At 42.6% G+C, this 27,988-nt stretch overlaps 1 protein-coding gene across 1 annotated transcript; it reads left to right on the top strand.

The window, feature by feature from the left end:
• Nucleotides 1-316: 316 nt before the first annotated feature.
• On the top strand, nt 317-26,578 carry SYAP1 (synapse associated protein 1). The gene is made up of 9 exons (XM_090265044.1): nt 317-655; nt 7,435-7,553; nt 8,332-8,398; nt 11,594-11,667; nt 16,427-16,566; nt 21,455-21,600; nt 23,105-23,163; nt 23,618-23,765; nt 26,120-26,578. Exons 1-9 carry the CDS (start codon nt 496-498, stop codon nt 26,245-26,247), a joined length of 1,041 nt encoding a protein of 346 aa, XP_090121170.1. The 5' UTR covers nt 317-495; the 3' UTR covers nt 26,248-26,578.
• The last annotated feature ends 1,410 nt before the right edge of the window (nt 26,579-27,988 follow it).

Genomic DNA, 27,988 nt, shown 5'->3' with positions numbered 1-27,988 from the left:
TGCCGGCCCCACTGTAAATTGGTAGTTGGACGTAGCGGGCCTGGGCTAGTTTTGATTCCGTCTTAGGAGGGGGGATAAAGATATTGATCTCCACGTGCCGGCCCAGCTGGACCTGAAAAAGCGAAGCCGTCGCCAGTCAAGCAGCTTAGAGTGACAAAGATGCCGTTTACACGCCTAAGTCAATCTCTACAAAGAGGAGATGAGATGGAGGGAAAGGGGCGGGGCAGAACTACGTGGGAAAAGCCCTTCGCCCGCGTTCCACGAGCGTAGTAGTTACCAAAACAACCAAGCAGCGGGGCGGGGCCTTCGGCCAGAAGTGACGCACGCACGGCCCGGGCGTCGGAGTTGACAGAGAGGCGGAGAGAAGGCTAGGCTGGCTGCTCGGGGGTCGCACTTCCGGCCGTCTTTCTGGGAGGCGCGCGTTGTGGGGTCGGGAGTGGCGTGCAGCCGCTAGTGTCCGGTGACCGGGACCGCGGCGGCGGCCCCGTGAGCGGGATGTTCCGGGGTTTGAGCAGTTGGTTTGGCTCGCAGCAGCCGCTGGTGGATGGCTGCGAGTCCGCGCAGCCCGAGGGGGACGCTGCACCCCAGCCGCACTCCCAGACGCCGGCGGAGTCGGCTGAGAAGGAACTCAGTCACCAGGCCAAAGGCCTCAGCGGTGAGTCTCCTCTGGGACAACAGAGTGTTAGGAGTGCCCGCAACTTTCGGTTTGACACCCCTGGGGCGCGGCCGAACATGGTCGGGGGGGGGGGGGTGACGGGGGGGGGCAGAGGTGTGTCTCTCGGTCGGTCCTCTCTGGAGGGCAGATGTTGGCGAGGGGCTGGGCAAAGCCAAGATTCATCTAGCAGTCAGATCCTGTGCCTAAAGTTCCTGGTGACATGTCATACTTTTTCTTTTTTTTTTAATTGATGAGAGACAGAGAGACAGAGAGACAGAGACATACGTTTGTTCATTGGTTGATTCTTGCCTGTGCCCTGACCGGAAATTGAACCCCACAGCCTTGGCGTGTCGGCACGATGCTGTAACCAACTGAGCTACCCGGCCAGGACGACATGTCACTGTTTACGAAGTGTAAGCATTAGGAGCAGAGCCACAGTAAAGCGGTGTGGCACGATGTCTTCAGGCTTGAGGAGGGATCTTTTTGTTCAACTCGCCAACTTTCACCATTCGCCCCAAGGACGGGGCCCTTGGGGAGCTTGAGTAGCTTGAAAAAGTGACTTTTTGCCCTTACGGAAGCATATATTGTCGGAAGGAAATCGAGGAAGAGTTACTGAAGGCCTTGCTCAGGTTCCTCTCCTTTTTAGCTGTGACAGGACCTTTTTCCTTAAGGCAAGACAGTAGCTGCCAGTTTTTTTTCTGTGATGTGCAAGTTTCAGTACTAGATGTTTTATGAATGATAGCTTGTCTTATCTGTTAAATATCCCGATGAGTTGAGAAAACAAGCCATGGTAGCAGTGGAATTTGAACCTAGATCTGTCTCATTTCAATGCCTGTGTTCTTTCCAAGTTTACTGTCTATTTTAGGGAGGAGAGTAAAAAGTAGACTTGAAGGATAAACACATGCTGTAGTACCGTGATTCTAATCCTAGAGAGACCTTGTTGAGCTTAAATAAATAGTCAAAGAAAACATCTTTGAAAAGGTAGGCTCTAAACCAGACAGCGCTACTAGTGAGACAACTGCAGCAGAGGTAGATGTTAAGTTTAGCAAGCATTTGTGAAAAATCTGCTCAAAGGCAGGAGCACTAGTGGAGGCTGGAGCCTTAGAGTAGAGAAACACATATTTGGATAAGAAAGGCTCTAATCAACAACTGAATCTAAAACGTAAAAACAAAATCCACCTAAGCAAACCAGAATAGGAACAGAATCATAGGTGTGGGGATCCTTTGGAGGGTTATCAGCTGGGAGGGGGAGGGGGAGAAATGGGGAAATGGTGCAGGGATTAAGAAGTATAATTGGTAGGTACAGAATAGACAGGGGGAAGTTGAGAATAATATAGGAAAGGGTGAAGCCAAAGAACTTATTTGCATGACCCAGGGGGGTGGAATTGCTGGAGGGAAGTGGGGTACTGGGCAGAGGGGAGCAAAGGGGAAAAGAATTGGAACTACTGTAACAACATAATAAAATATACAAAAGAAAGAAAGAAAAAAAAAAGAAAGACTCTCACCTTCAGAAAGTTCACTTGGGGGTGGGGTGGAGGGGCAGGGAAAACAGAGATAATCTGAAATCATGGTAGTATGTAATCTCAGCCCAACGCGCCCGAACACTGCACAAGAAAAACAAAACTAAGTGTTGTGTAATAACATCACCAAAGAGGGAATGAGTGTTTCCTGTGTAGAAAATTAGGAAGGGCTTGGCATGTTGCAGAGATGTGAGGAGATGGATTTGACCAGAGCACAGACGCTATGTTAGGTAGTTGGGACAGATAAAAGTTAGGAAAAAGGTAGGCTATGGGGATTTACCCAGTTCCATAGAATATAGAGAGAACCATTTGTAATGATCTTCAGGGGAGTATCAAAACTGGCTTCTGAAAACTTTGTGAGGGCTTTGTTGGAACCGCATGTTTGTATTTAGTATGAAAGACGCTGAATATTTTTAAATAAATTTGTATTCAACATGGATGTTGACTGCGGAGTTTAATGATGTGATCTCTCTTTCTGACCAGACTGTCCTGATGTTTGGGGAAGCTAAGGTTAGATTTTAAAAAGTTGTAAAGTTTATAGTTTATACACAAACCTGCAGAAAGACGAGATGATCACTTGTTTTTTATTTCTATGTATTGATCTTAAGAGGTATGTTATATTTAAAAAGACACATCTATGGTTTGAAAACTGGAATTAAACATCTCTGAGCCTGACTCCCATTAAATAGATTAGCTTCTTTAACCTTTTAAAATCTACATGGAATCTCCTAGGAGCCCCAGTTGCTCTGTAAACACTTGTTGAGGGCCTCCCTGCAAGATTGGACCTGTATACTTCTGCTTCATGATGACCTGTTTATAAATTTAGGCAACTCACCAGTTATGAGTAGTGGAAACCCAGACACTGCCTCAACCAAAACCAAAATCTCCCATCCTTCTCCCTCTCTTGTGGTAAATTTAGGACCCCCTATGATCACCTGCTTCAGAGGAGGGCAGTTTACAAGGAAACTCACTAAAGAACTTCTCCCCACCTCCCTGAAGGCCTCATGTCTCAAAGTAACTTCTTATTCACAGATTGGTTATGTGGTTTTGTTAGTCAAGCAAATTAGAGCTTTATCTGCACTTTCTTTTTTTTAAAAAAAGGTACTTCTGAGAGTATTAAATATCTGAGTTCTATGCATAGTTTAAATAAGGGGGGGGGGGTGACCAAAGATGAGCTTTGGCTTTTTCAAAGCCACCCCTAAGGCCGGTCCTTGCCCAGGGAATGGAGGGAGGGCCACCTCCTCTTCCAGCGCCTTTAAAAAGTGCTATTAGTGTTTGCAGTGGGTCTGTATTAATTGGGCCACTCTCCTTTCTCTAGGGAAAGTACATTTCAAGTTCTAGATGCCTAACTTGATCAGTTTACAACTAAGAGGGCTCCAAAAGTTAGTGTTTGCATAGGAAAATACATGTCTGCTTTGGATCTAAAAGTAAAATCCCCACGTCAGTTCTGATGACAAACCCAGGTTTACCACAAGGAAGGCAGTGCAAATGGTCAGGAATTTGGACCCCATGGTTTATGAATGATACTAAAAAGAACTGGAGATTTTAGTCTGAAGAAACTTAGGAGCATTGCTTAAAATGTTGACAGTGTTTTTTGTTTTGTTTTTTGTAGAAAAAAAAAAGGGCATTTTATGTTACTTAAAGGGACAGATCTTAGTCTGAGTGATAACAGACGACAAGGGAAGTAAAAAGTTTTCGGAATTAGAAATGGATAACAGTAATAATTGGCTGCCCTTTGAAGTCAGATGCTCCCCACCCCTGAAAGTGGGGCTACCTGGACAGGAGGTTGAATTAAGTGACCTCGGTAGCGGCTTCCAACAAAGATTCCAAAATTGTATGAAATGTGATATTAAAAAAAAATTAACCAGTGTCTTCTTAAGAATCTTAATATTCTAAGACTCACATATGCCTTAAAAACCATTATGTGATGCCCTGAACAGGTGGCTCGGTTCATTGGAGCGTCATGCCATACACCAAAAGGTTAGGGGTTTGATTGCTGGTCAGGGCACAGACCTAGGTTGCGGATTCAGTCCCTGGTCGGGGCACCTATGGGAGGCAACCAATCGATGTTTCTCTCTCTAGAAAGTCAATGAACATATTAAAAAAACAAACAGACTATCTGATTATGTTTCCATTGTAACAGCAAGCCTTAAACTACCTTTCTCTCTTTACACTGATACATTTATGCTGCTTCTTACCTCTGAGAACCTTCTCACTTTCCTTTACCCTTATCGTTCCATTCAGTTCTGCAAGCTCTTGTCACTTGCTCAGCTGACATGACGCAGTATGAGACTGGGGCAGGAGCTTGCCATTTGGAGGGAGATAGCCTGTGTTTAAGTTCCTTCCACAAGTTATTGTCTTTATTGTGATAGCATTGGCAAATTACGGGAAGTCCCATAAACAGAGGCTTGATGAGAAGACCTTGATTGTTTATGTGCAGGGTCGCCAAAACCACCCCCAGGTTTGATGAGCACCCATCAAAATTGGGGTTTCTTTGGCAAGACAAAAGGGGATAGGCTATTGACTAGGCAGTCAATGGGGTAGATCCACCCCTGTCATAATGGACAAATCATTTATCCTCTGTGAGCCTTGGCATCCCTATCTGTAGACAGGGCAGATTATACCTACTCTTCCCAGAATGGCCATGAGACTAAAATGACATAATGAAAATGAAGATATGAGAATGACTACCTTTAGTGTTTGTGATCTGCCCCCTCCTTTCATGAGGTGTTCCAGATGTTCTACTTCCTTTTTTCCCCTTATTTCAGACCCTCTTTTGTGCCCGAGTTCCTGACGTGGACATTGTACTCCTGTTACTTCCTGTTAACTCTTACCGCAGATTCAATTTTTTCTAACCACTTAATAAAAACTGTCTTCAACTTGGTGTCAAATGATCTCTTTGCAAAATTAATAAACCACTTCTTGTCTTTATGAGCTTCTTACCTAAAAGTCTCCTGTTGTGCTCTCTTGCTTCCCTCTCCCTCTGATATCAGAATCCAGGCCATTCTCTAATTGCTTCTGGGAGAGCTCCTCCTTCCCTTCTCTGAGTGCCTCTGCTTAATGAATAACCTTGCCCCTCTGGTTGTCTGTAAGTCTTTCGTTTGTTTAGAAATGGTCATTCTTTGAAGGAAAGAACTGTGCTTTCTCCCATGTTCAGTGTGTGTAGTGTACTTCACCCACGGAGTCATTAAAAGCTGAGAATTGAAATTATTATCTTAAAATACCAGTTTTTAAGTGACAGTTCTCCCTTAGGGGAAAAAAAAATGTCGATTCTAGTTCAAAATGTATTTCTGAGAAATCTTAAAGGGAACCCTGCTGTCTTAGGACTTTAGATTTCTTTATCTGCAGAGAATGTTTTTACAAAGTAGTGTGGCTGTCTACCCGTTTTATCTACCACTCTAGGTAAATAGACTAATCATAGCCAAAGAGAAAGGAGGGATCTTCCAGAAGCTCAGTACTTACTATGTCAGTCCCATTTATCCATTCAGCAAGTACTTATTGATCACTCACTGACTGAGTCAGACAGCCTGGTCCCTGCTGCACTGGGGCTTAGGATGGGCCTTCACTCTCGCTGAGAAGACAGATTCCATAGTGTCATGAATTTTGTTGATTGAACAACATAGATGCTGAGGGGCGCCTACTCCAGTCAAGGAGTAAAATTTCCCAGGAAGTGATGTGTATGCAGAGACTCACAGGATGTGTAGAGTTAGCCACATAAAGACCGGGCAGATGAAAGTGTTTCAAACCAAGAAATAATGTATTTGAGGCCTCCTTGGAGATACCCAAGAATTTCTGTGGTCATATGAGTATAGAATAGGAGTGGGGAGAATGGCGAGAATGAGAGCAGATACAAGTACTATACTGTGGTAGAGTCACCATGCGACGTTGATGTCATTGACCCATGGACACCACCGGACACAGTGGAGAAAGTGGACGGTTTAACAGTAAAGGATTTGGGAAGTGGGAGAGATGGTCATTTAGATTGGGACAGTCTACACTGCTCCCAGATAGCAGTACAAGTTGCCCGATTCTCTGGCAGTGACACCACCCAGAATTGCAATTTAATTGGGTGTGCCATGCTCCCTTTGCCATTCTTATTTGCCATTCTTATTGCGGTTTTCTCCCTGCCTGGGTATCGTGAGTCAACCCCCCTTGTCCCCTCAGCAGGTGCAAATAGAGGCAAGACTGCTGTGACAAGATTCAAAGGCCAGTTGCCCCGGAGCATCCCCCAGCAGGTCCAGCTTGAAGACCTACCTGACGTCACTTCCTGTGGCCCAGATAGTGTAGAGTGTGAACTTTGAGATGAAATTTGTCTACATACAAGCCTTTATAGTTTATATTCTAGTACAATAGAGCCTTGACACATGTCTTTTCACGTCTTCAGGAAAGTTAGTTTTATGTTTTTGTTTTGTAAAGATGCAAGTTTTTGTGTCTTCCAGTTTTAATTTTGTTGTATGTATTTGCTCGTTACTTAAGAAGAATTTCTATTTATGTTAGGGCTTGCCAAGATTGATATTTATTTAAAAAAAAACACTCCCAGATTTATCATGCGATGGGTTAATGTAGCTAAGGAGGGACTTTTTTTTCCCTTTGAACAGGAGGGAAGAAGAAGAAAATAAAGGTGGGATACTTAGGGTCTAGAAAGAAAGAAAGGAAAGGAAAAAAGGAGCCTTGATCTCATTTATATAGTTGGAGGAGAGATTTTACTGAGGTAAGTTAGGGACTAGAGAAGGGTAAGACAGGTTTGAAACAGCTGCTGGGGAGAACTGGGGAGTCTGCTAAGGGTCTTTGAAAGAGATGAATGAAAGGCCCAGTATGGATGACCAGTCTACCGACAGGTGGAGGACTGGCAGTGCTTTTCGTTCTTCTTATTTAAAGTGCTAATTAACCCTGGCTGCTGTGGCTCAGTGGATTGAGCGTCGGCCTGTGAGCCAAGTGTCGCTGGTTCGATTCCCAGTCAGGGCACATGACTAGGTTGCACGTCAGGTCCCCAGTTGGGGGAGCGAGTGAGAGGCAACCACACAGTGATGTTTCTCTCCCTCTCTTTCTCCTTTCCTCTCTCTCAAATAAAATAAAATAAGAAAGAAAGAAAAAAATAAATTATCTTAAAAAAAAAATAAATAAAGTGCTAATTAACAAGGAACATGCCCTATGGTTTAAAGTTTTTGCAAGAGCTATTTACGGGAGAACTTAAAAATATAATAGCCATTGTACTGGAATGGAGCATAGACTGTTTTTAAAAATTTTTATTTTTTATAGGCTATCTGTTTAACTTTGCGACTGCCGCTACAAAAAAGATAACCGAGTCAGTTGCTGAAACAGCACAATCGATAAAGAAATCAGTAGAAGAAGGAAAGATAGATGACATCATTGATAAGGTATATTTAAATATCTTTTGGTAGTAGAAATTTATGAATTTCATTAGCAGCTAATATTGTTCCTTCTTCTTATGAATTTTATTAACTGAAGCAGGATATTATATTCTGATAAAAATATTAATAGTTGAGATTCTTGGTTTTCTTTTCTCTTTCTGTGTAACAAGTGGCTATGGTATAAATTGTCTGATTTTAATAACCTTGGTTTTTAATGTAGTCTAAAATATATCGATACTTTTGGGTAATACCAAACTTCATACTGTGAGTTTAATTTTCAACTATAACCACTTCAGAATGCATCTGTGGTTTTCATCATTTGGTTAATTTTTTAAAGTCTTATCCCATTATGAACAGCCCTTTTAAGACTCTTAAGGAGTGAGTTTGTTCATTTTTTACAGTGTGAATTTTATTTATGTTGTTAATTATTTGAACTAAGGAGGCCATCAGTTAAACTTTATATAGCTTGTCACTTAGATACTTCGTGTGTATTATTTGTTAGAATGAGATTTGACCTGTCTTATTTTTTTGATAATGTAAAAGTTCAGTTTTTAACTCATTATATTTTTGCATTTGAAAAGATAGTTCATTATAAAAGGAATTGTATATCTAAAATTCAAAAACGTTGATAATTCTCTCTTGTGGATAGGGGAAACTCACTTTTTTTAGCATTTTTATTTGAAGAAAATGAATAAAATGTCTCAAATAGACTATACAAATCTTGAATGTAAATTCTTATCTAATAAATAAACTTTTCAAGCTAATTTGACTATTTTTTTAATAGACCATTATAGGAGATTTCCATAAGGAACAGAAAAAATTTGTTGAGGAGCAGCATACAAAAAAATCAGGTATGGTATAGGTTTGTTGTGTGTGACTTACCTGCCAACTTTTTTTGAGTGCTTAGTACATGCCAGTCACCATGAGAAGGCCCTGAGAATACGAAAATGTGTAACGACCTCCATTCTTTGGGTAGCACAAAGACTAGTGGGGGAGGCAAACCCATAAACCTTTGGGGTTTAAAGAAAGGAAGGCATTGTTTCCCATGACTGAGGTGGTGACTGAGGTCAGCCAGCGATGGCCTGTCTGAAGAGCAGTACATTTGTTTACTGACAAATACTTGTTTAAATGTTTGCAGTTATAAAATCTCAAAATGTGTATACTCTTTACCATTTGGTGGTACTCAAACACAAAACTGGCCTTATGGCTTTGAATCTGGCAAAAGTAGGGTAAAATAATTCAATCCATTTGGGCAGTGTTATAATTCAAAAAGAACTAGTTAGTTCTGTAGCGAGTTCCCATCAGGCATTGCTGTGCTTCGGTGAACTGAGGTATAAAGCAGCTCTTTGGGACAAATAAAGTATGCAAATGAGCATAACTTAGTGATTCATGGGAAGCAGTAAAATTGGCTTGGGGACTTGGTGTAGGAGCTGATGGGTGCCTCTGAGATATGGACTGTGAGGGCATGGGGGTGAAAGGCTTGGAGGCGATTTTAGTTTTGAGGTGCCCGGTTCACAGCCAAGTGAGAGAGACATATACAAAGGCAGGGAAGGGAAGGCAAGTGGCATATCAGGAAAATTTCATTCCTTGGTCACATTAGTCACATATCAGGTGCCCAGTAACCACATGGGGACTAGTGGCTCCCATACTGGACAGTGCAGATGTAGAACATTTCCATCATTGCAGAAAGTTCTGTCGGTCAGCGCTGCTCTAAATTAATTGAACAGGGTCCAACAGCAGTTCATTAGTTCGAAGCATGGAGGAGAATTCCATCTACAGGTGCAGATTATTAGTAAAGTCGTGTAAAAACCATGAGGGTAGGTGAGCTCCTCTGTGGAAAGTGTGTCAAACATGAAGAGAGATAAGCAGAAATCTACAATGTTTAGGGGGAAGGAGGAGTGGAAGGAATTAACAGTTTCTAAGTACCTTTACAGTTGTTCGTGTGGAAAATGACACAATAGTTAATAAATAATAATGCAAGAATAAACCCTGTGTTTCACATACTCACAACGGTAACCCTACTTTTGCCCCGCCCTGTACATAGTATCTCATGTAATAGAAGGAAGACCAGCAAGGCTAAGTCATTGCTGACACTTGCTCAGCTGGTAAATGATGAAACAAACCTGCCATCCAAACCTGCCAGCGCTCATTTACCCCCGAGAGAACAGCTAGGAGGGAGAAACAATGGAAGGCCAGAGAGAGCAGAATTTCCGGGAGAGCGCAGCCAGCTGAGAGGCCCGTTCGCAGGGAGCCTGAGAAAGGGCACTGTGTAAGTGCTCCACATCCGTGTGCTCACTGAGTGGTCACGGGAACTCTGTGAGCTGCTTGCCTTGATCTCCGTTCTCAGATAAGGTAACTGGCCTGGAGACAGAAGAACTAGGAAGTGTCCATGGAGTTGGACAGCCAGGAGCTTATTGGTCACTCTAAATAGAGCATCCTCAGGGGAAGGGCGACATGGAGGGTGACTTCTGCTTACCAGTAGCTTGAGCCTTGGGAGGACCTTATTACCTGAGGATAAGTAGGGCTCGGAGAAGCTGCCCGAGGTGAACAGACTTAAAATGGAGAACAAATTGTTGTAGTAAGTAGCATGAGAAAAAGTTTTAGAGGGTCTTTTACCCTCTAATATTTTTTTTAAATATCAAAATATGTTTATCTTATAATTGACAGAATTTGGATTATAATTGTCACCATTTGCTTGTTTAGGATGAGCCAGAGAATGAACTGGGTGTCTGTTTGTCTGCTCATATGTTCATCCATGCATGCACACAAGTCTTCTGTCAACTGGCACATGATAGGCTGACTGCCATTTATTTGACACCTGCAGTATAATAGTAAGGGGGATTATTTCTGCAAAAATGTGCGGACCCTCTCCTGTGTATCTTCTGTGCTGACCACCCACCTCCGTGGCCTTAGCTCTGCCCTCTGGCTCCACTCCAGGCTCAGACGGTAGAGCTGCTTCCTCTGAACACCACACCCTCCCACACACCCACCTTCGAACTCCTCCTAGTCCGAGATGGGCTCCCAGTCACCACAGAAACCCTGGGGGACTCACCTCTCCAGGAGGTTGCCGTTGATCGTCTGGCGTTATAACCGTGATGAGTTGTTTTTCTTGTCAGCCCTGGAGACAGCAGGCTGGGTGTAAGGCGTCTTGGTATTCCCAGCACTTCGCTTCTGCAGGCTCCGGGGATTTGATCCCAGCCTCATTGTTTATTGCCTCCGATTTGTTCGTTTCTTTCATTTGTTTTCATTCCTGACAACCCTTTTCTCAATTCATAATCGTTTACCTTGCAGCCTCCTTATAGCCTTTTGTTGTGAGTCAGTTACAGTAACTTTTTATAAAAACTTTTAGTTGGAAATAATTTTAATATACAGAAAAGTTGCAACAATAATAATACCTGTATACCTTATACGCAGATTGTTCCAGTTTTACAGCTTTATGAAATTTAACATTGACATACTACTTACATTCAAATTTTGTCACTGACCCAGCAGGATCCTTTATACGTTTTCCCCCTCAACATAGTATTCCATTTTTTGTCATGTCTCTTTGTCTCCTTTAATCTGGAACATTTCCGTAGCCTTTCTTTGTCTTTTATGACAAAAATGGTTTTAAGAATACCCCCCTTTTTAAAAAATAAATAGAACATTTCTCATTTGTGCTTTGTCTGATCCTTCCTCGCGACTAGATTATAATTACGTTCAGATTATGCGTTCTTGGTCAGAATACTACGTAGATGATGTGTCCTTCTCAGGGTGTCACCTTTGCAGGTCCACAATAGCCATCTCTCCTTCGTTGGTGATGTTGATTCTGGTCACCTGGCCAAGGTATTGCCCTATTTCTCCACTATATAGTTCAAGTAATTTTTTTTAAACCAAATGCATACATGCATAAGATTTATTCTTTAAATGTGGGAATTATGAGGAACTCATTAGTAAATTGCTAAAATCGTTGTATGGAAAAGTTCTCATTTTTTCAAACCCCAATTGCAGTGTAACCTTTGTAACCTGTTTTTTTCTTTTCTTCTTGGCTGTGAAAAACCTTTTAGAAGCAGCAGTACCCCCATGGGTTGATAGTAATGATGAAGAAACAATTCAACAACAAATTTTGGCCTTATCAGCTGTAAGTATCTTTTGATACTCAGTATAGCAGTACTTTCTTCCCATTATGTTTATCCTTATCAGATGTTTTTCTTCTATACAATTTATAAAATCTTTTAAGATGTTAGGAATGTACACATCAACTTTCACTATTATTTTTACTGTTCTTTTTTTAAAGATTTTATTTATTTATTTTTAGAGAGCGGGGAGGGGAAGGAGAAAGATGGAGAGAAACATCAATATACAAGAGATACGTTGGTTGGTTGCCTCTTGCACGCCCCCAACTGGGGACCTGGCCCGCAACTCGCACATGTGCCCTGACTGGGAATTGAACCAACGACCTTTTGGTTTGCATGCTGGCACTCAGACCACTGAGCCACACCAGCCAGGGGTTGTTTTTTTTTTTTGTTTTTTTTAGCAAAGTTTGAATTTGCTTCCCCATAAGTTCTTTTTTCTTAATAGGATAGAATAGCCTATTACACAAATAATTCTTTCAGCCTTAAAAGAATTCTTTTATGTTATTAAGATGGATAATCTTTTGAAATATGCTATGATACAGGTTCTAGACAACATTCTGAGTCTTCTGAATGAAATTAGTCTAAGTTTCTTTTTAACTGCTCTATGTATTTGAAACTGAAATTGAAAGAAGTAAGTTCCATATGCTAGCCCACAAAAATTCCTCTTGGGACTTCAGAGGGAACATAGCAATACCAGTTAACAGTTGTACAGACCTGACAGTCCCAGTAAGCAGCTTCACACACATTATCTCTTTACAGCTTCAACGCACATCAAGGTAGGCAGGGGCTTTTATCGCCATTATACACATGTGGGGATTGCGACTCGCAAATGTGACCCTTGCTTACCTGTCTCCATTGGGCTGTGAACTCTTAGGGGACAGAGACTAGTTTTAATCTCTGATATAAGGACTGAGCACCCCACCTGGCACAACAAATAGAGCTTTTGGCTGTCAGTGGTTTTCAAGTTTTGTTTTTAACACCTTTTTTTTTTTTTTTTAATCAAAATCATAAATGGAACCTCAATCTAGACAACAAACAAGCTGGAGTTTACCTCCCTTCTGTTGTCCTTCCCCAGGGCATTTTAAGATTTTTCATTCCATTAATAAGCCCTTTAAAGGTCTGTGCATCCATTACTAGCTCAGTGTGAACACCATGTATTTTGCTTACCATGTTACAGCCAAATTTGACACTGATGTAATATACCTGCTTATCCCCAAAGGGAATCGGGACAGTTAGTAATTGTCCTTTGAGGGCAAATATCATAAGCTCACCAGTCAACTCCCCCCAGTTTTTTGACCCCTCCCCCCAACGCTACTCCTCTCCTTATCTTTTCCATTTCAGAACAGGACTCAGGTTATTCACCATTTTTTTCTAGCCGCTAACTTGGGGGCTTTCCTTGAGTCATACCCTCCCTTCCTCCTGCTCCACCCCCCCAAATCCTGACAGTGCTGTGTTCAGAATCTAGCTCTAGTCCACTTCGCCGCCGCTACCACCGTGGTGCTGGTGCCATCATCTGCTGCCCTGCATGTACCGACTGTTGTCCCCTGCTTGCCCCTTTCCAGTGCAAGGTTATTTCAACAGCCTTTCTAATGGCCTCTCATCTCTCGGAGACTGAGCTCTGCACCTTCCTTTGCAGCTTCCGAGGCCCTGGGCTTTACACAGCTCTCCTCCAGCAGGCCCCACGCTGCCTGCCAGCACCGTAGCCACTGTTTCTTTCTGGGGGACAGCCAGGCCCTCTGGGAGGCTGCTGTAGAAACCTCGGGGAGACATTGGGGGTGGTGTCAGGCTTTGAATTTTTACACTGGAAGGTAAAATAACTAAAACCCAATTAGGGTCAGGTTCTTGCTTTATTAATGTAGGAATTCTTAAAAACCAAAAATATTTTTATTTTTAAAATCTAACCTTGGCAATATGAGATGAAAGAGTGGTTTTAGTAGCAGCATAAACTGCTCCAACCTTTCTGGAAGAGCGTCTGGGTGATATGTATTGAAATAATCTCACTCTTGGACCAGAAATCCCACTGCTCTAAGTTTAGTCTGCAGAGACCAGTTTAGAGGAGAGTCTTTGTAAGGAAAGATTAGGAACGATATATTGACTCCCAGAATGGGCTGGGTTAAGTGAATTATGTTCATTCAGTGTAAACATAGCTACTTTGGACACAGGAACATGTTTGTGACCCCGAGTGTAAAGGAAAAACAGGCGACCTGCAGCATGCAGCGTGTCTTTCTGTTTAGGTCAAGTTCTGTTTTGCACAGACACTGCATCTGTGCAGAGACATGTCCGGGAGGGTGTTCATGGCGTTGTTTGTGGATGGTGGCAGTTTTGACTGTGCTTTTCTTTTGTGTTTTGAATTTTTTAAAAATAGGTGTGTGTCATACTTATAAACAAAAAGATGGGTTAAAAAAATAGAGTAGAAACAATCCATCTTAACAGTTTGAATGGTCCCGAACAGCAGCTTTTTGCCTTCGTTATTATGCTTAGTCTGTAGGAGAGGGCGCGATTGAAGACATCCCTTTATACACTGATCAGCGGGATCATGTGCCATCTCAGAGGAGTTCCAAGGCACCGTCATTTCCTAGGCAATGTCCAGGGAAGCTTTGCCTTTGGGTTTTTCCTTTCATTTCCTTCTTGGCTAACTGACAAGAAGTAGTCCAAGAGCAACACGGACTGTCACGGCTCTTCCAGATTGGGTGTAGTGGGACCAGGTGTGTTGGAAGGCCACAGTAAATAATGTTCTGACCGTGGGTCACAAACCATATGAGGGTCTTCTTTGAAAGGGTTGCTTTCTCTAATACAGTCTTGGGTTGAATTTCTTTTTACTGAGACTCCAGTTTTAATACACTAATGAGAAAATGTATAAATGTTTGTATGATATTTTATTTTGTCAGTGTGTTGACTGTACCTCTTAATGGATTGTGGATTTTCTAACCCTTAGTTTAAGGCATCTAAGCCTGAGTGCAGCAATGTGAAGAAGAATTTACTTAAAATTATTTGTCACATTTTTAAAAAACTTTTATTTATTTTTAGAGAAAGTGGAAGGGAGGAAGAGAGGGGTAGAAAAGGCAATGTGAGAGAGAAGCATTGATCAGTTGCTTCTTTGTATGTGCCTTGACTGGGGACCGAACCCGCAACCCAGGCATGTGCGCTGACTGGGGGCCAAACCAGTGACCTTTCGCTTTGTGGGACAGTGTCCAGCCAACTGAGCCTCACATATTTTTAAGAGAAGATTGAGTCCTGAGCAGTGTGACTCAGTTGGACATTGTCCCAGAAAGCGAAAGGTTGCTGGTTCAGTTCCCTGTCAAGGCGTGTACATATCAATGTTTCTCTCTCACATCAGTGTCTCTCTCCCTCTTTTTCTCCCTCCCTTCCCCTTGCTCTAAAAATAAATGTTAAAAAGAAGAAGAAGATTGGTATCCAGCAGGGCAACGAAGAGTTAAGGGGAGCCAGTTAACTTTCTTTCTGGCTATCCTCTCTCTGCAGGCATCCCAGCACCAAGCCGTTTGCTTTGGAAACTTGCAGAAGGCAGACTGTGGGAGTGAGCAGCCGAGGGTTGCGTGACAAAGTTGGAAGCATTGCATAAGTTCAGGGTGACAGGATCTCGATATCTTGCTGTCCCTGTAGTTTGTCACACCTGTGGCAGGGCTCATCATGCAGAGTAAAGTCAATGTCCTAGATAAAAGTGGACAGAGCGCGTGAGATGCCTAGGCAGCCCACTGACTTTGCAGCTGTGCTCGCGTGGGAGGGGTACTCGACCCCAGAAGGGGAAGCCCGGAGTCCTGGCCCTGCCGCTCACTATAGCGCATACCTGGCCTTGGACAAGCCATTTTGCTTCTCTGACCCAGTTTCTTCATCTGTAAAGTGAGGGTGGAAGTGCGCGCTTCCTGGTGTTGTTACAAAGAAGCCAGAGTGTCGGCTGGGGGCCTAGGCCCTAACACTACGGCTCAGCGGTTTATGGACTGAACCAGCAACGAAACTTTTCCCAGTATGGGCGTGCTCTGCAGAGAAGCCCCTCTGTGTCTTTCTCAGTCACCGTCACGTTCCCGGGCCCTTGGTATTGGCACTGACCCACCCAGCTCTGCAGAGATTTGTCAGGCAGAGCCTGGGCCTTGGTGTTCTGTTGAGAGGTGCAGGCCGAGAACATGGTCTGTGCATGCTTGAAAAGTGAAATTAAGTGATGTGTTTCACTTTTTTGATATGACCACCATGGTTAGCTGACTTCAACTTTGGTTAGAATGTTTCTAAGATTATCTACACTAGTTTTCACATACCTAATGGTGCCCACTAAAACAAATATGTATTTGTATGATTTCAAACTATATAATTTCAACTAATAGCATGATTGAATTTCCTGGCCTTTCCACAAGGTTGTCCAATTGAGACTTAAAAATATACAAACTCTGGCTGGTGTAGCTCAATGGATTGAGCACTGGCCTGTGAACCAAAGGTTTGATTCCCAGTCAGGGTACATGCCTGGGTTGCGGGCCAGGTCCCCAATTGGGGGTGTATGAAAGGCAACCACACATTGGTGTTCTTCTCCCTCTTTGTCCCTCCCTTCCTCTCTCTCTAAAAATAAATAAATAAAATCTTTTATAAAAAATATATGGAAGGATCTGTCATTCTCTGCTGTCTCTTAAATGGACAGGTTAAACAATAGCTCGGTGGACTTTGTGGCTGAAGTCTTTAGGAGAATTCAGTATTCATCAAAGCAGTGATGCATTGTTACATATTAATTGCGTTCAATGGTTCTCCCCCTTTCCATCAAAGGACAAGAGGAACTTCCTTCGTGACCCTCCAATTGGCGTGCAGTTTCATTTTGACTTTGATCAGATGTACCCTGTTGCCCTAGTCATGCTGCAAGAGGACGAACTGCTCAGCAGGATGAGATTCGCCCTTGTTCCTAAACTGTAAGCATTGTATTCTCATGACGCCACTCACAAAACATGTATCTGTGTTTTCAGTGGCCTCGGTCGCGTGCACAGTATCAGGGAAGAATTGTGGGATGGGGGCCAGAACAATCTCAGACTCTATTCATAACAATGAGCTCGGTGACCCTGACCAGTGCGACTCAGTTGATTGGGTGTCATCCCGCAAAGCGAAAGGTTGCCGGTTCAATTCCTGGTCAGGGTACATGCCTGGGTTGTGAGCTAGGTCCCTGGTTGGGATGTGTACGACAGGCAGCCTATTGGTGTTTCTCACATGGATGTTTCTCTCCTTCTCTTTCTCCCTGCCTTCCCCTCTCTCTAAAAAATAAAGCCTTTAACGGCAAAAAGGGCTCTGTGGCCCTTCAGTACCCCCCCACCCCACCCCCTCTCTCCATAGAATCAGAACTTTCAGGGAATTTGGGGCGGGCCTGAGATGTGTTCTTTCATCTCTAGTTAGGAGGTAGAGTGCATTCAAGTTAGTCTATGAGGCCCATCAGGACTGGCCGCTGCCTTCCCGACATTCTGCTCTGCTCCCTAGCTTTTCCTCTGCCCAAAGGCCCTGTCCCCTCTCCAAATCCCTGCCTGTCCTTGAAGTACCAGGATAAACATAGTATCTTCTGTGGCACGGCCCTGGCAGCCGTCAGTAGTGGGCCACCTTCTCTTCCCTTCTGCCACCCCAGTCCCTCGTTGGGGATCTGTCACTGACACGAGTGTCCCTTTTTTCTAGCACTCTGTCCTTGTTATATGGATGCAGTGTCTTACTGTTCTCTGAAGGCATGAAGTATAGTTTTCTTGAGATGACTATTTTCTCTCTGCTCTTTTCTGTGAGTTTTTGTGCTTGCTGTGGGCTCTGCCTTTCATGTTGCAGGCTTTTCTGTAGCCATCCTCTGGGAGAAGGCACTGTGCTGAGATGTGATTGGGGCTGTGTGTTCCCATGGGCCTTTTGGGCCTGGTGGCTTCCCTAAGAGGGCTCTCCAGCTTCCTCCCTGACTACAAGCAAAATAACAGGGAGAAGCTCTGGCTGGTGTGGCTCAGTGGATTGAGCACCGGCCTGCGAACCAAAGGTTCACTGGTTCAGTTCCCAGTCAGGGCACATGCCTGGGTTGTAGGCCAGGTCGCTGGTAGGGGTGTGTGTGAAAGGCAACCACACATCGATGTTTCTTTCCCTCTCTTTCTCCCTCCCTTCCCCTCTCTCTAAAAATAAAAAGACATAAGTATAACAGGGAGAGTCTGCCCCCTTTGGCTTCCCTACAGTGTTACGTCCCCATTCTCAGCTGTGCCCGCCAACCCTGAGTGCGCAGATACTTAGCTCTTAGTGGACCCTCAGACTATGCCGTGAGGCAACACACACGGTCACTGGCCAGATGGGCAGCCAGGGGAGTCGGGGCCATCTCACTGCTCCTTGAGGGCCACTCTACTGCTCCTCCCGTCTTGAGCCCAGACTTGGAACAACAGTTATACAGAATCTTTTCTCTGTTTTTTTCTTCTAAGTGAAACTCTTCTCTCCACAATTAGTAACATATTGGTGGTAAATTACTATTATGCTCACAAAACCCTGGGAGTTGGCTTTTGAGCAGTTCATATGTATATATGTATTTGAAGGTTTTTTTATCTCAGAATTTGAGGTTATACCTATCCGGAATAGGTGCCTCTTTCTGAGAGAGGAGCAGCAAAGCTCTGGGGTCCAGGGGTACTTCATACGTGAAATCTCCATCAGCTCGAAGAACTTCAGAATCACCCTGGGCCACCCAGTGGGCTCTGTCCAGAGACCCTGAGATGCTGAGATGTGTGACCTGGGGTGCTCTTAGCAGGCATGTCGCTGTCCACAGTTTTGGTTTTTGACAGTTCTGTACTACCTCTCACTGCCGATAGTAGTTTTAGATTTTTTTAAAGCTTGGAGAATTGGTATTTGGCAAACAGTATTTCAGAGTTGTCGTTGGCTAAGTAGATTGCCCATTGAGTAATATAATTCCAATTGCCTACTTACAATTCTGTTAGGGAAGCTTTAGAAATTAGGGTGGGTTTGTTAGTGTTTATCTGTTAGAAATGCTTACTGAAATATTGATGGATGAAAGAATATGATATCTGTCATTGGCTTAAAACTTTCAACCCCTCCCAAAAGAAAAGCATGGCGTGCAGGGGAGGGGGCACAGATGAAACATGACTTGCAAAATGGTGGTAATTCTTAAACTTAGGTCATGGGTCCAGGGGGGTTCTTTGTTCTAGTCTCTCCACTTCTGTTGAAATTTCCATAATAGAATAAAACAAAAACGAGCCGTCACACATAAATATACGACTTCTGGACTTTTCCTTCTGACATGCAGAAATGCAACTTTGATCATTTGAGACACTTATTCTGAACAGAAGCCATCACTAAGCAGTAATGATTTAGAAAAGAAAACAAACATTTTCTCTCTATTTCAACATGCCTTTTAGTGTGTTAGCACTTCCCTTTGATGGCACTGCTGGCAAGGGACAGGGTCCTGCCCGTATGCCGAAGGCACCCTCTGAGGCCTTGACTCCGACGACAGGAGGGAAACCACAGCTCCTTCCTGTGACACAGTCTTGGACTGTGACATAAGCTCATTGTTTCCCAGAGACTGTTCACAGTGTACTAATGCCTTAAAGTAGGCTTTGAAGCATAAGTGGTCAGAAAAATGTTTGGGAATTAATAAGCTGGATGGATTTTTTTTTTATCATAAGGCTTCTTAGAACCTTTATTATGTCATCTGCATTGTGACCATTTGCTCTTACTTCAAGCCTCTAGGAAAAGAAAACAATCTGGATGTTTGTTTTTATTAAGAGAACAAACATTGCCCGTGAACGACTATAGCTAGATAGGACACAGTTCACTTTGGACATTTCATAGAGCTCAAAATTAAAAGTGACCTTGAAAATATTCAGGCCACTCACTACCTCATGGGAAAGCTCATCTCACTTCCGTATGGCTGTGATGTTACGGTTTAAAGCCCCTGAATTTATCCGGGTAAACGCCCCAGTTCCTGCATTTGTTCCCCAGGTGTCTTAGTCTGTGTACCCCTCCCCCTCCCCATGATAACCCTCTGCAAGCGAGTTCCCCAAAGTGGATATGCTGTGTTGTCTGATTGCAGAAGAGCACACTGTAGTGAATCTTGTGTGCTTTTCAATGCAACAGAAGATTTTGTTAGCTCTTTCGGGAGCTGTAACACAGTGATATTTCTCTGCTAAACTTGTGGTCGGCTAAAAGTCCTTACTGCTGTTAAGCCAAGTATCCTGCCAAACTACTTCCGAGATACGCTAAGACAAAAAGAGACTTGTATGGGCACATGAGTTTGGGAAATGCCTCTTGGCACATGGTAAGAACTGAACGAGTAAGAGGTCATTGTTGCTGTGACCATATATGTTGGCAAACAACTTGTCTTATCCATCCCTTAACACATACACACACCCAGTCCCCAGCACCTAGCACGAGGCCTGGTGCACGTGACACATGGAAAATGTTTAGGAGTAAAGAAAGAAAAGACGGCTGCACCTGGCATCATGTCAGCTTGTTACCTGGCCTAGTTTGGGGAAATAATCTTGCATTTTGCCTGTAGCACTTAAAAGCTAGCTTCCTGGCCCAGCATGGCCATTCACAGATGTGAGGACCCTGTGTTCTGATGTCCTAAGGCAAGCCCTGTCCTCGTTCATAAGCTAGGATCGCAGTGTTTTCTTTTAGTTTTCCCCGAGTTTCTTCTACTCCTTCCAAGTCTTTCTTCATGCTTTCTTCCTCGATTTCCCCCCATTCTAAGAACCTTCTACTAAATCAGGACAAAAAGAGACATTCTCTGATACTCTTTGTCATTTCTACTCGCAAAGCATTTTTACAACATAGAATGAATGGCTCCTCCAGACCACAAGAAAACAAACAAACAAAAAAACAACAACAAACAAACCACACACCACACATGTCCTGCAGGTCACCAGAGCTGTTCCTTGGCTGTCCTTGGTTGGGGGAGCGGGGGCGGGGTGGGGAGGGTCCATTCTGTGTTTTGGCTGAGTCTTTTGTCTTCTGCCCTTGATATTTTTATTTAATTGCTCTAAGGTGAGCATAGTTATCAATACTTATTATCATTATTTTGAAACAGAAAACTTACAGAAAGGTGAGAAATACAGTCTATAGAACGTTTTCCTGAGTCATTTGGGACCTGATGCTTCGTCATCCCTGACTGCTTTAGTGTGTATTTTCTACAGACAAGGATTCTCCTGCATAACCACAACGTAACCATCCAAATAAGGAAACTGTCACTTCCACATTTTTACCATCTAATTCTCATACCCTATTCTGGTTTTAACCATTTGGCCCACTCATATATTTTTAACTGAAAAGATCCTGTTCAGACTCACATGTTAGTTACATTATCAACCACCTCCCACCTCATTGCTGACTCTTACAGATTGCTAGTTATTTGCAAGCTGCCAAACATGTCCTTTTGTAAGGAATAACACCCACAATCCTTTCGTCTCACTGCTGGAAGGCACTTAACTCTTCCGTAAACAGCAAATAATTGGGTCCTGGCTCTTGTTTCCAGTCTCCCAGGTGATCACGCTGCTTTCTTCACCACTCCGGTCTTTCTTTGCTGAGGGCAATGTTGGTATCATTAAAATATCTAGAAGTGCTGACGCTTCATTGGTGCCCTGTAGGTTTTCTTTTGCTGCTCTGAAGAGAGCTATTCTTTTCCTCCTGTTATTCCACTTCCATTTCCAAAGCAAACGAGAACCTTCTTTGAGCCTCCCTTAGATTTGCAAATGCCCCTACAAATCATCTATTCCAATTTCCATTGCAAGAGATAGCCCCTCCCTGCATCTGTGTGCATGCATGCTCAAATGTGTTGTGGTTTGTCTTTAAAAGCGTGAAGGAAGAAGTGTTTTGGAGGAACTACTTTTACCGCGTGTCCCTGATTAAGCAGTCAGCCCAGCTCACAGCCCTGGCTGCCCAGCAGCAGGCCGCCGGCAAGGAAAAGAGCCACAGCAGGGAGGATGCATCGCCGCTGACAGGTATATTCAGAGAACTCTCTGTGACAAACAGATGGACTTTAAAAAGATTCTTAACTTAAAGACCCCCATGAGCTTGTCATCTTGTACATACCAGAAATGTCATCATCATCTTACCGCTCTGCTTGTTGCCCTCACTCTGACCTCACTCACGACTCTTTTGCTAGTCTTTCCTTTCCTTTGCTCTCTTCTTCTCATTCTTCAGGTTTTTATTTCTTCCTTTTCATTCCTCCCTTGATCACCAGTCATCTTGCCATCTCTTTCATTGCCCTTTACCATGTGACTTTTTTTACCTTCCGTCCTCCACCGATTCGGTCCACCCCTTTTCTTTGTTTGTCAGTCTTCCATCTGCTGCAGTCTGTAGCGAAGGACTAAGCTCTGTTCCACTCCAAGTTACAAAAACCCAGCTCAGAGCCAGGCACCATTAAATTACACATTTGACTCTTATTGTGACAGCTTACTGCTGGTTGTTGGAGGAAGTGTTTTATCATTTCAGCAATGATTTAATATCTGTAATAATAGCTAAAATAAGAAATGTATCTCCCTGGCCGGGTAGCTCATTTGGTGACAGCATTGTCCAGATATGCCAGGGTTGCAGGTTTGATCCTTGGTTCGGGCACAAACAAAAATCAATCAAGGAATATATAAATAAGTGGAACAACAAATCAGTGTTTCTCTCTCTTCCTCCCCCCTCCCTCTCTCTTTCTCTCTCTAAAATCAAAAAATAAAACATTTTAATGTATTTTGTTATATTTTTAACATTTAATGAGTACCTACTTGTACAGGTACTATTTACAACTGGAGACATTTCTGTTCACGGAACTTTAAATAATTACACAAAAACGGTGTGTCGTAAGGCTCGGATTGTATAGACCACTAGTGTCATGAAATTGCCCTGTGCAGTGAAATTTGGCATTTTACATAAAGATTTACTGTAGCTCCCAAGTGTCTATCAGTCTTTAGTATTTCCTTTCATTAATTTTGTCGGAAAATGCCATTTTACCAAATATTGCCTGTGTAACAAAATGGGCTTAAGACAGGGTTCACTAAAGACTGTATATCTAGAAAGGTCATAGGACAGCAGATGCTGCCGTGAGAAAAGGAGAAGGTGTGATTGAGCGTTAACACTTTACTTTGTACTTCCTAGCATTTGTGGGAAAAGGAAAACTTGGTAAATACCTCAATTCACATTATGCTAAAATAAAGAGCGTAACTACTCTTAAATGGATTTTGCTACCACTGAAGTCAAAAATTATTTCCTGCTGGAAATTTTGTATAAGGGGCATTGAATATGATGACATATTAAAAATATCCCCAAAAGAAACAGGTTGAGATGGTTTCACCTGGCTATTTCTTGTAATAACGTAAAAACTGAAAGCATGGCATTAAAAGTTTATTTCTGTACATTATTTAGTATCATCATACTTGTGGGTTTTTTAGCTGTTGTTATTATTCTGTGTGTTCAGAATTGAATCAAGCAATTATTGTCTCTTTTATTCTCACTTAGAGGCAGTACGACCCAAAACGCCACCTGTCATAATCAAATCGCAGCTTAAAACTCAAGAGGTAATATGATTTTATCTTGTGCCTAGTAGTTGATGTATGAAAATGAAGTCACTGTGTGTTAACTATCTGAGATACCATTTCAAATAAGTTAGCGATACAGGTCTTATCTGTTGTGAAGAGGAGGGGTCCAGTACTTGAATAGTTAAGGACCTACAGCTCAGACTTGAGGCGATTCTCTGAAGGCACAAATCGTTCTAGATGTGCTCTTTGGGGATTAGATAGAATGATTGGGGTGATCCAAACCAGGAGTGAACACACCAGATTCAGGTTGTAACTCATTTAGTTATCAAGCAACCGTGCAGGTTAGAAGGTTAGAGAGCAATGATTAGTGGACTAGCAAAGGAACGAAATGAAGATGCCGCTGCATTAAATTGTGACCGGACCATGAACACGAGGTCAAGCCTATAAATGTCACTTAGGAAACCATGTCCAGAGCTTATTTGTTGCATTTCAGGATGAAGAGGAGATCTCTACCAGCCCAGGCGTTTCCGAGTTTGTCAGTGATGCCTTCGATGCCTGTAACTTAGATCAGGAGGACCTGAGGAAGGATATGGAGCAACTAGTGCTTGACAAAAAGCAGGAGGAGACAACCACCCTCGAAGGTACAAAACAAAACAACTGTTCTATTCCCCAATTCTGAAGTTGATTGTAGAAAGTTATTATGAAGCAGATATACAAAAACATGCTGTAAATTTTGCAATAGAATTGCTTCTCTGTCCACCAGAGGAAGGATTCTAGTACACATGACTAGACCTCATGCCCCACTGCCCTAAACATTCACAGAGGCATAGAGAGGAGAAACTAACACCTACTGATGAGTCCTAGGCCTCTCAGTCCAAGGACAGATTGCCAGGAACAGGGGAGAAAGCAAGTACAGTAGTGCCTCTCTATATCGCGGTTCACTTATCGCGGCCTCACTGTATCGCGGGATTTTTAAAAATATTATATTTAATTATTTATCGCGGATTTTTCACTTTATCGTGGGGTTTTACAGTACTGTATGCGTATGTTGTTAAAGTGACGTAGGTTTAAGAGTGTAGAATATGTTTAAGAACGTAAGTAGTATTTATAAAAGTGTGGAAAAGGTTAATAAGGGAGTGGGAAAGGTTAATAAGGGACTGGGAACGGTTTATAAGTGTGTGGGAAGGGTTTATAAAGCCTCAAAATATATATAAATACTAAAATAAATGTAAGGGTCCTACCTTGCGGATTTTCACCTATCGTGGGGGGGTGTCTAGAATGTAATACCATGATAAGTGAGGGAACACTGTACATCTTTCACTTGGAGACACTGCCTTCTGATGCTCTGCTTTAAAAGCTAGCATCCTGCCCTGGCTGATGTGGCTCGGTGAATTGCGTGCCGACCTGCGAACTGAAAGTTTGCCGGTTCGATTCCCAGTCAGGGCACATGCCTGGGTTGTGGGCCAGGTCCCCAGTTGGGGGCATGCAAGAGGTAACCAGTTGATGTTTCTCTCCCTTTCTGCCTCCTTCTCCTCTCTCTAAAAATAAATTTAAAGAATCCGAGTTAAAAAATGTAAAGAGAAAAAAGTGCAAGCGGGGGGTTGCTTTCTTTGACACATCAGGACAAATTACTGGCTTTCTACTGGATGAAAAGCAAAGGGCTGAGTTCCTCATCAAATGAAGAGTGTCTCCCGAAGCCTTCTGAGACTTAACAGTTTAGGGAGTCGGCTGTTCACGTAGGCTGTGCAGAGAGCACTGGTCAGAAAACTGGCCAGCTTCCCAGAAGCTAGCTCCTGGCTACTCTGGAGAGCTGTTCTTTCTCTGAATCCCTGCCCTCGTTGTAATTTGGTGCACGTAATACTCTTTTTTATAGTAGCTGCCTTGGCTCACCCCAGCTAAACTGTAAGTTCCTCAAGGGCAGTTACACCTTGTCTGGCTGTCCCCCACAGTACCTATCACGGATCCTGGCACCCAGTAAGCAACTAATAAATATTTCTGAAATTGCTTATTATGCAACACACTGTCTTTTCCCTTGAGGTCACCGCTACAAAAAACAAACAAACAAAAAACCTGAAACATTTGGCTTTTGTTTTCTTTATAGCTACTAAGTCTGTTTATTTTTAAAAGATGAAAATGACCTTAGGCTTTATTTGAGAAATAGCTGGTTTGTTTTGTAACACTACATTGCAGATGCCTATCCTTTACATACACACGCACGTACACACATGCACACACACACACACACACACACACACACTTATATTGGGTGTCCAAGCAGAAGTTGTAGTTCTAAATCTCAACACGGAAGACCAGTGTGAGAGCTCAAATAGAGCCTCATGTGCAGGGCCAGGCTTCGGCGGGAGACTGTCTGACTGCCATTCCTGGTATCTCTTGCCACTGTAGAGAGACCACTACTAAAGTGGCCAAGCACAGGCTATGGGACCTGCAGATCTGCTTCCACCTGTATGTCTGTTGCTGTCAAGCTGTCAAGTCCCCTAACCTCTCTCAGCCTCCATTTGCCCATCTGTAAAATGTGTATAATAATGGTATCTAATCCATGGATAGTTCTAAGGATGAAAAAAGCGTGCTATGTAGAGAGCGGTTAGTGCAGTGCCTGGCTCAGAAGGGCTCAAGAAATGTTCACTGCTTCTGCTACCATTATCATCGTTAGTGGTAAAAATTAATTTGCAACCAAATATTAACTATCAGTTATCCTGTTACATTGAAGGAAAAGCAGAGGCATATATAAAGCAAAATAACACCCCATATTTACAACATCTGATAGCTTGGTTCTACATTTAACAAATTTTTCTTTCTAATCATATTTCTCTTGGTGACTCGTAAAATTTGTTTAGTTTTTCTGGGCACACGAAGAAGCCTGAGACATTCAGAATGGCTGTGGCTAGGATTTACAGAGGTAGTTAGAGTTGACTGAATTGCTAAAACCTGCATGATGAATTCAGAGAATCTTTTTCTTCTCATCTGTTTCTTTTAGACGATTCTACAGATTGGGAAAAGGAACTACAGCAGGAACTTCAGGAATACGAAGTGGTGACAGAGTCAGAGAAACGAGATGAAAACTGGGATAAGGAAATAGAGAAATTGCTGCAGGAGGAAAATTAGCTGCTTACTGAAAGAAAAGAATAGCCCTCAACATTCTGTAACTGACGTTAAATTCTAGATGAATCAAAAGGCACAAAAAGAGTATAACTTTATGGAATTCAAAATTATTCTTTTATCATGTTGAAACTTGCCTCTTTAAAAAAAATATCGAGAGAGCACTAATTCTAATAATCAAAAAGGGATATTTAATATTTCTTTAATATAAATCTAGCTAGAGACGTTCTTATAATCAGTATGGGTATCTTAGCCTCAGAAACACAAGTAAAATTTTAGATTTCTGTTTTCCGTGAGGTCAAAAATATATTCTGCAATTATGGTTTTTCTAAACATTTGTATTGTTGCACTTTTGTTGATAAACGTACGTTAAAGTATTTAATGGATTGGTAACTGTCAAAATGACCAAATTGTACCAAAGAACTTAAAAGAAAGCACTTTCGGAAATGTTTTCTTAGTAAGTACTTTCTATAATTCCATCTGGAAGCCAAAAGATAAATTAATTATGTTGATTTTAATGGTATAAACATCACACAATTTGACATTGAGAAGTACTGTGCAAAAATATTTTTCTCTGGAGCCTTTTCTTTCTTTCTCATTTGTTTGTTTTTAACTATTCCACATTTAATAATACTTTCTTCCTAAATTTTAATCATGTCTTTCGTAAAAGGAAAAAAGCAGGGCCTGCCATCCTTTTTGTATTAATGACCATCAAAAGCCTGTTCAACTTAAATTCCTTTGTTATTGTTTAAATTGTCACCACGTGTAAATAGCTTTGTTTGTCTTAATTAAACTGTCAGTCTTTATAAAATTGTGTTCTTCTGAGTACAACTTATGAAACTTCATTGATCAGTCCTATTTGCGTACTGCTAAACCAGTAGGTGGTTATTTTAAGAGAACACGGTGGCTTAACTTCCAAGGCATTTGTTTCCCAAACCTTTCATATTTTTCAAGGAGCTTTTATTTCATAAAGGGGGATAGAATTAAGACAATTCTTTATAAGAAAAATGTACAGCCCTGGCTGGTGTGACTCAGTGGCCTGTGAACCAAAGTGTCACCGGTTCAATTCCCAGTCAGGGCACATGCTTGGGTTGCGGGCCAGGTCCCCAGTTGGGGGTGTGCAAGAGGCAACCACACATTGGTATTTCTCTCCCTGTCTTTCTCCCTCCCTTCCCCTCTCTCTAAAAATAAATAAAATCTTTAAAAAACTACATATTTTTATTCTTGGCCCCCATAAAAATTAGTCTATGGACCTCTGACAAAGGTATAGTCAACAAGAGAATTGAGTGTGGGTCTGAGCATCCATCACTCTTATGTTTGTAGTTTGGGAGACACACACGTGAGTGGACCGGGCTGTCCTCAGCTAGGATGATGTGGATCGTAGCAATAAGTGCACATGCTCATGAACGCACTGACCCCATTATCGGGAGGTTTCCACTGCGGTGCCACAGTTGCAGATGACTGAGTTTGGACTCAGAGATGATGACTGGCGACTTCTGAACTAACCGTAGTAAAGGGAAAGGTTGGTTTGTTTTAACAGGGTTTTCTGGAGGGGAAAAAAAAACATGGTAAATGTTTTTAAGTTGCTAAAAATCCTAGATGTAAGCAGATCAGGACATGACAGCATGCTTGACTCTTGGTATGTGCACTAAAATTCTTACTGATGAATGTTGAAAAGCACCAAGAGAAAAAGGTTTCAGAGAAAGTTAAAACCTAAAATGACAATAGAAGTATGTGGATTGTGTTG

This window comes from Furipterus horrens, unplaced genomic scaffold, assembly GCF_987537825.1.
Source record: "Furipterus horrens unplaced genomic scaffold, mFurHor1.1.pri manual_scaffold_17, whole genome shotgun sequence".
NCBI lineage: Eukaryota > Metazoa > Chordata > Mammalia > Chiroptera > Furipteridae > Furipterus > Furipterus horrens.
This window is presented reverse-complemented; position numbering and strand designations above follow the sequence as displayed.

Excerpts from the sequence above, each read along its gene's own strand:
- SYAP1 (XM_090265044.1), top strand. The coding sequence starts at position 496 with ATGTTCCGGGGTTTGAGCAGTTGGTTTGGCTCGCAGCAGCCGCTGGTG. Across the intron at positions 7,554-8,331 it reads TAGATGACATCATTGATAAG|ACCATTATAGGAGATTTCCA; the intron begins GTATATTTAAAT and ends TTTTTTTAATAG. Across the intron at positions 23,766-26,119 it reads GGAGACAACCACCCTCGAAG|ACGATTCTACAGATTGGGAA; the intron begins GTACAAAACAAA and ends TGTTTCTTTTAG.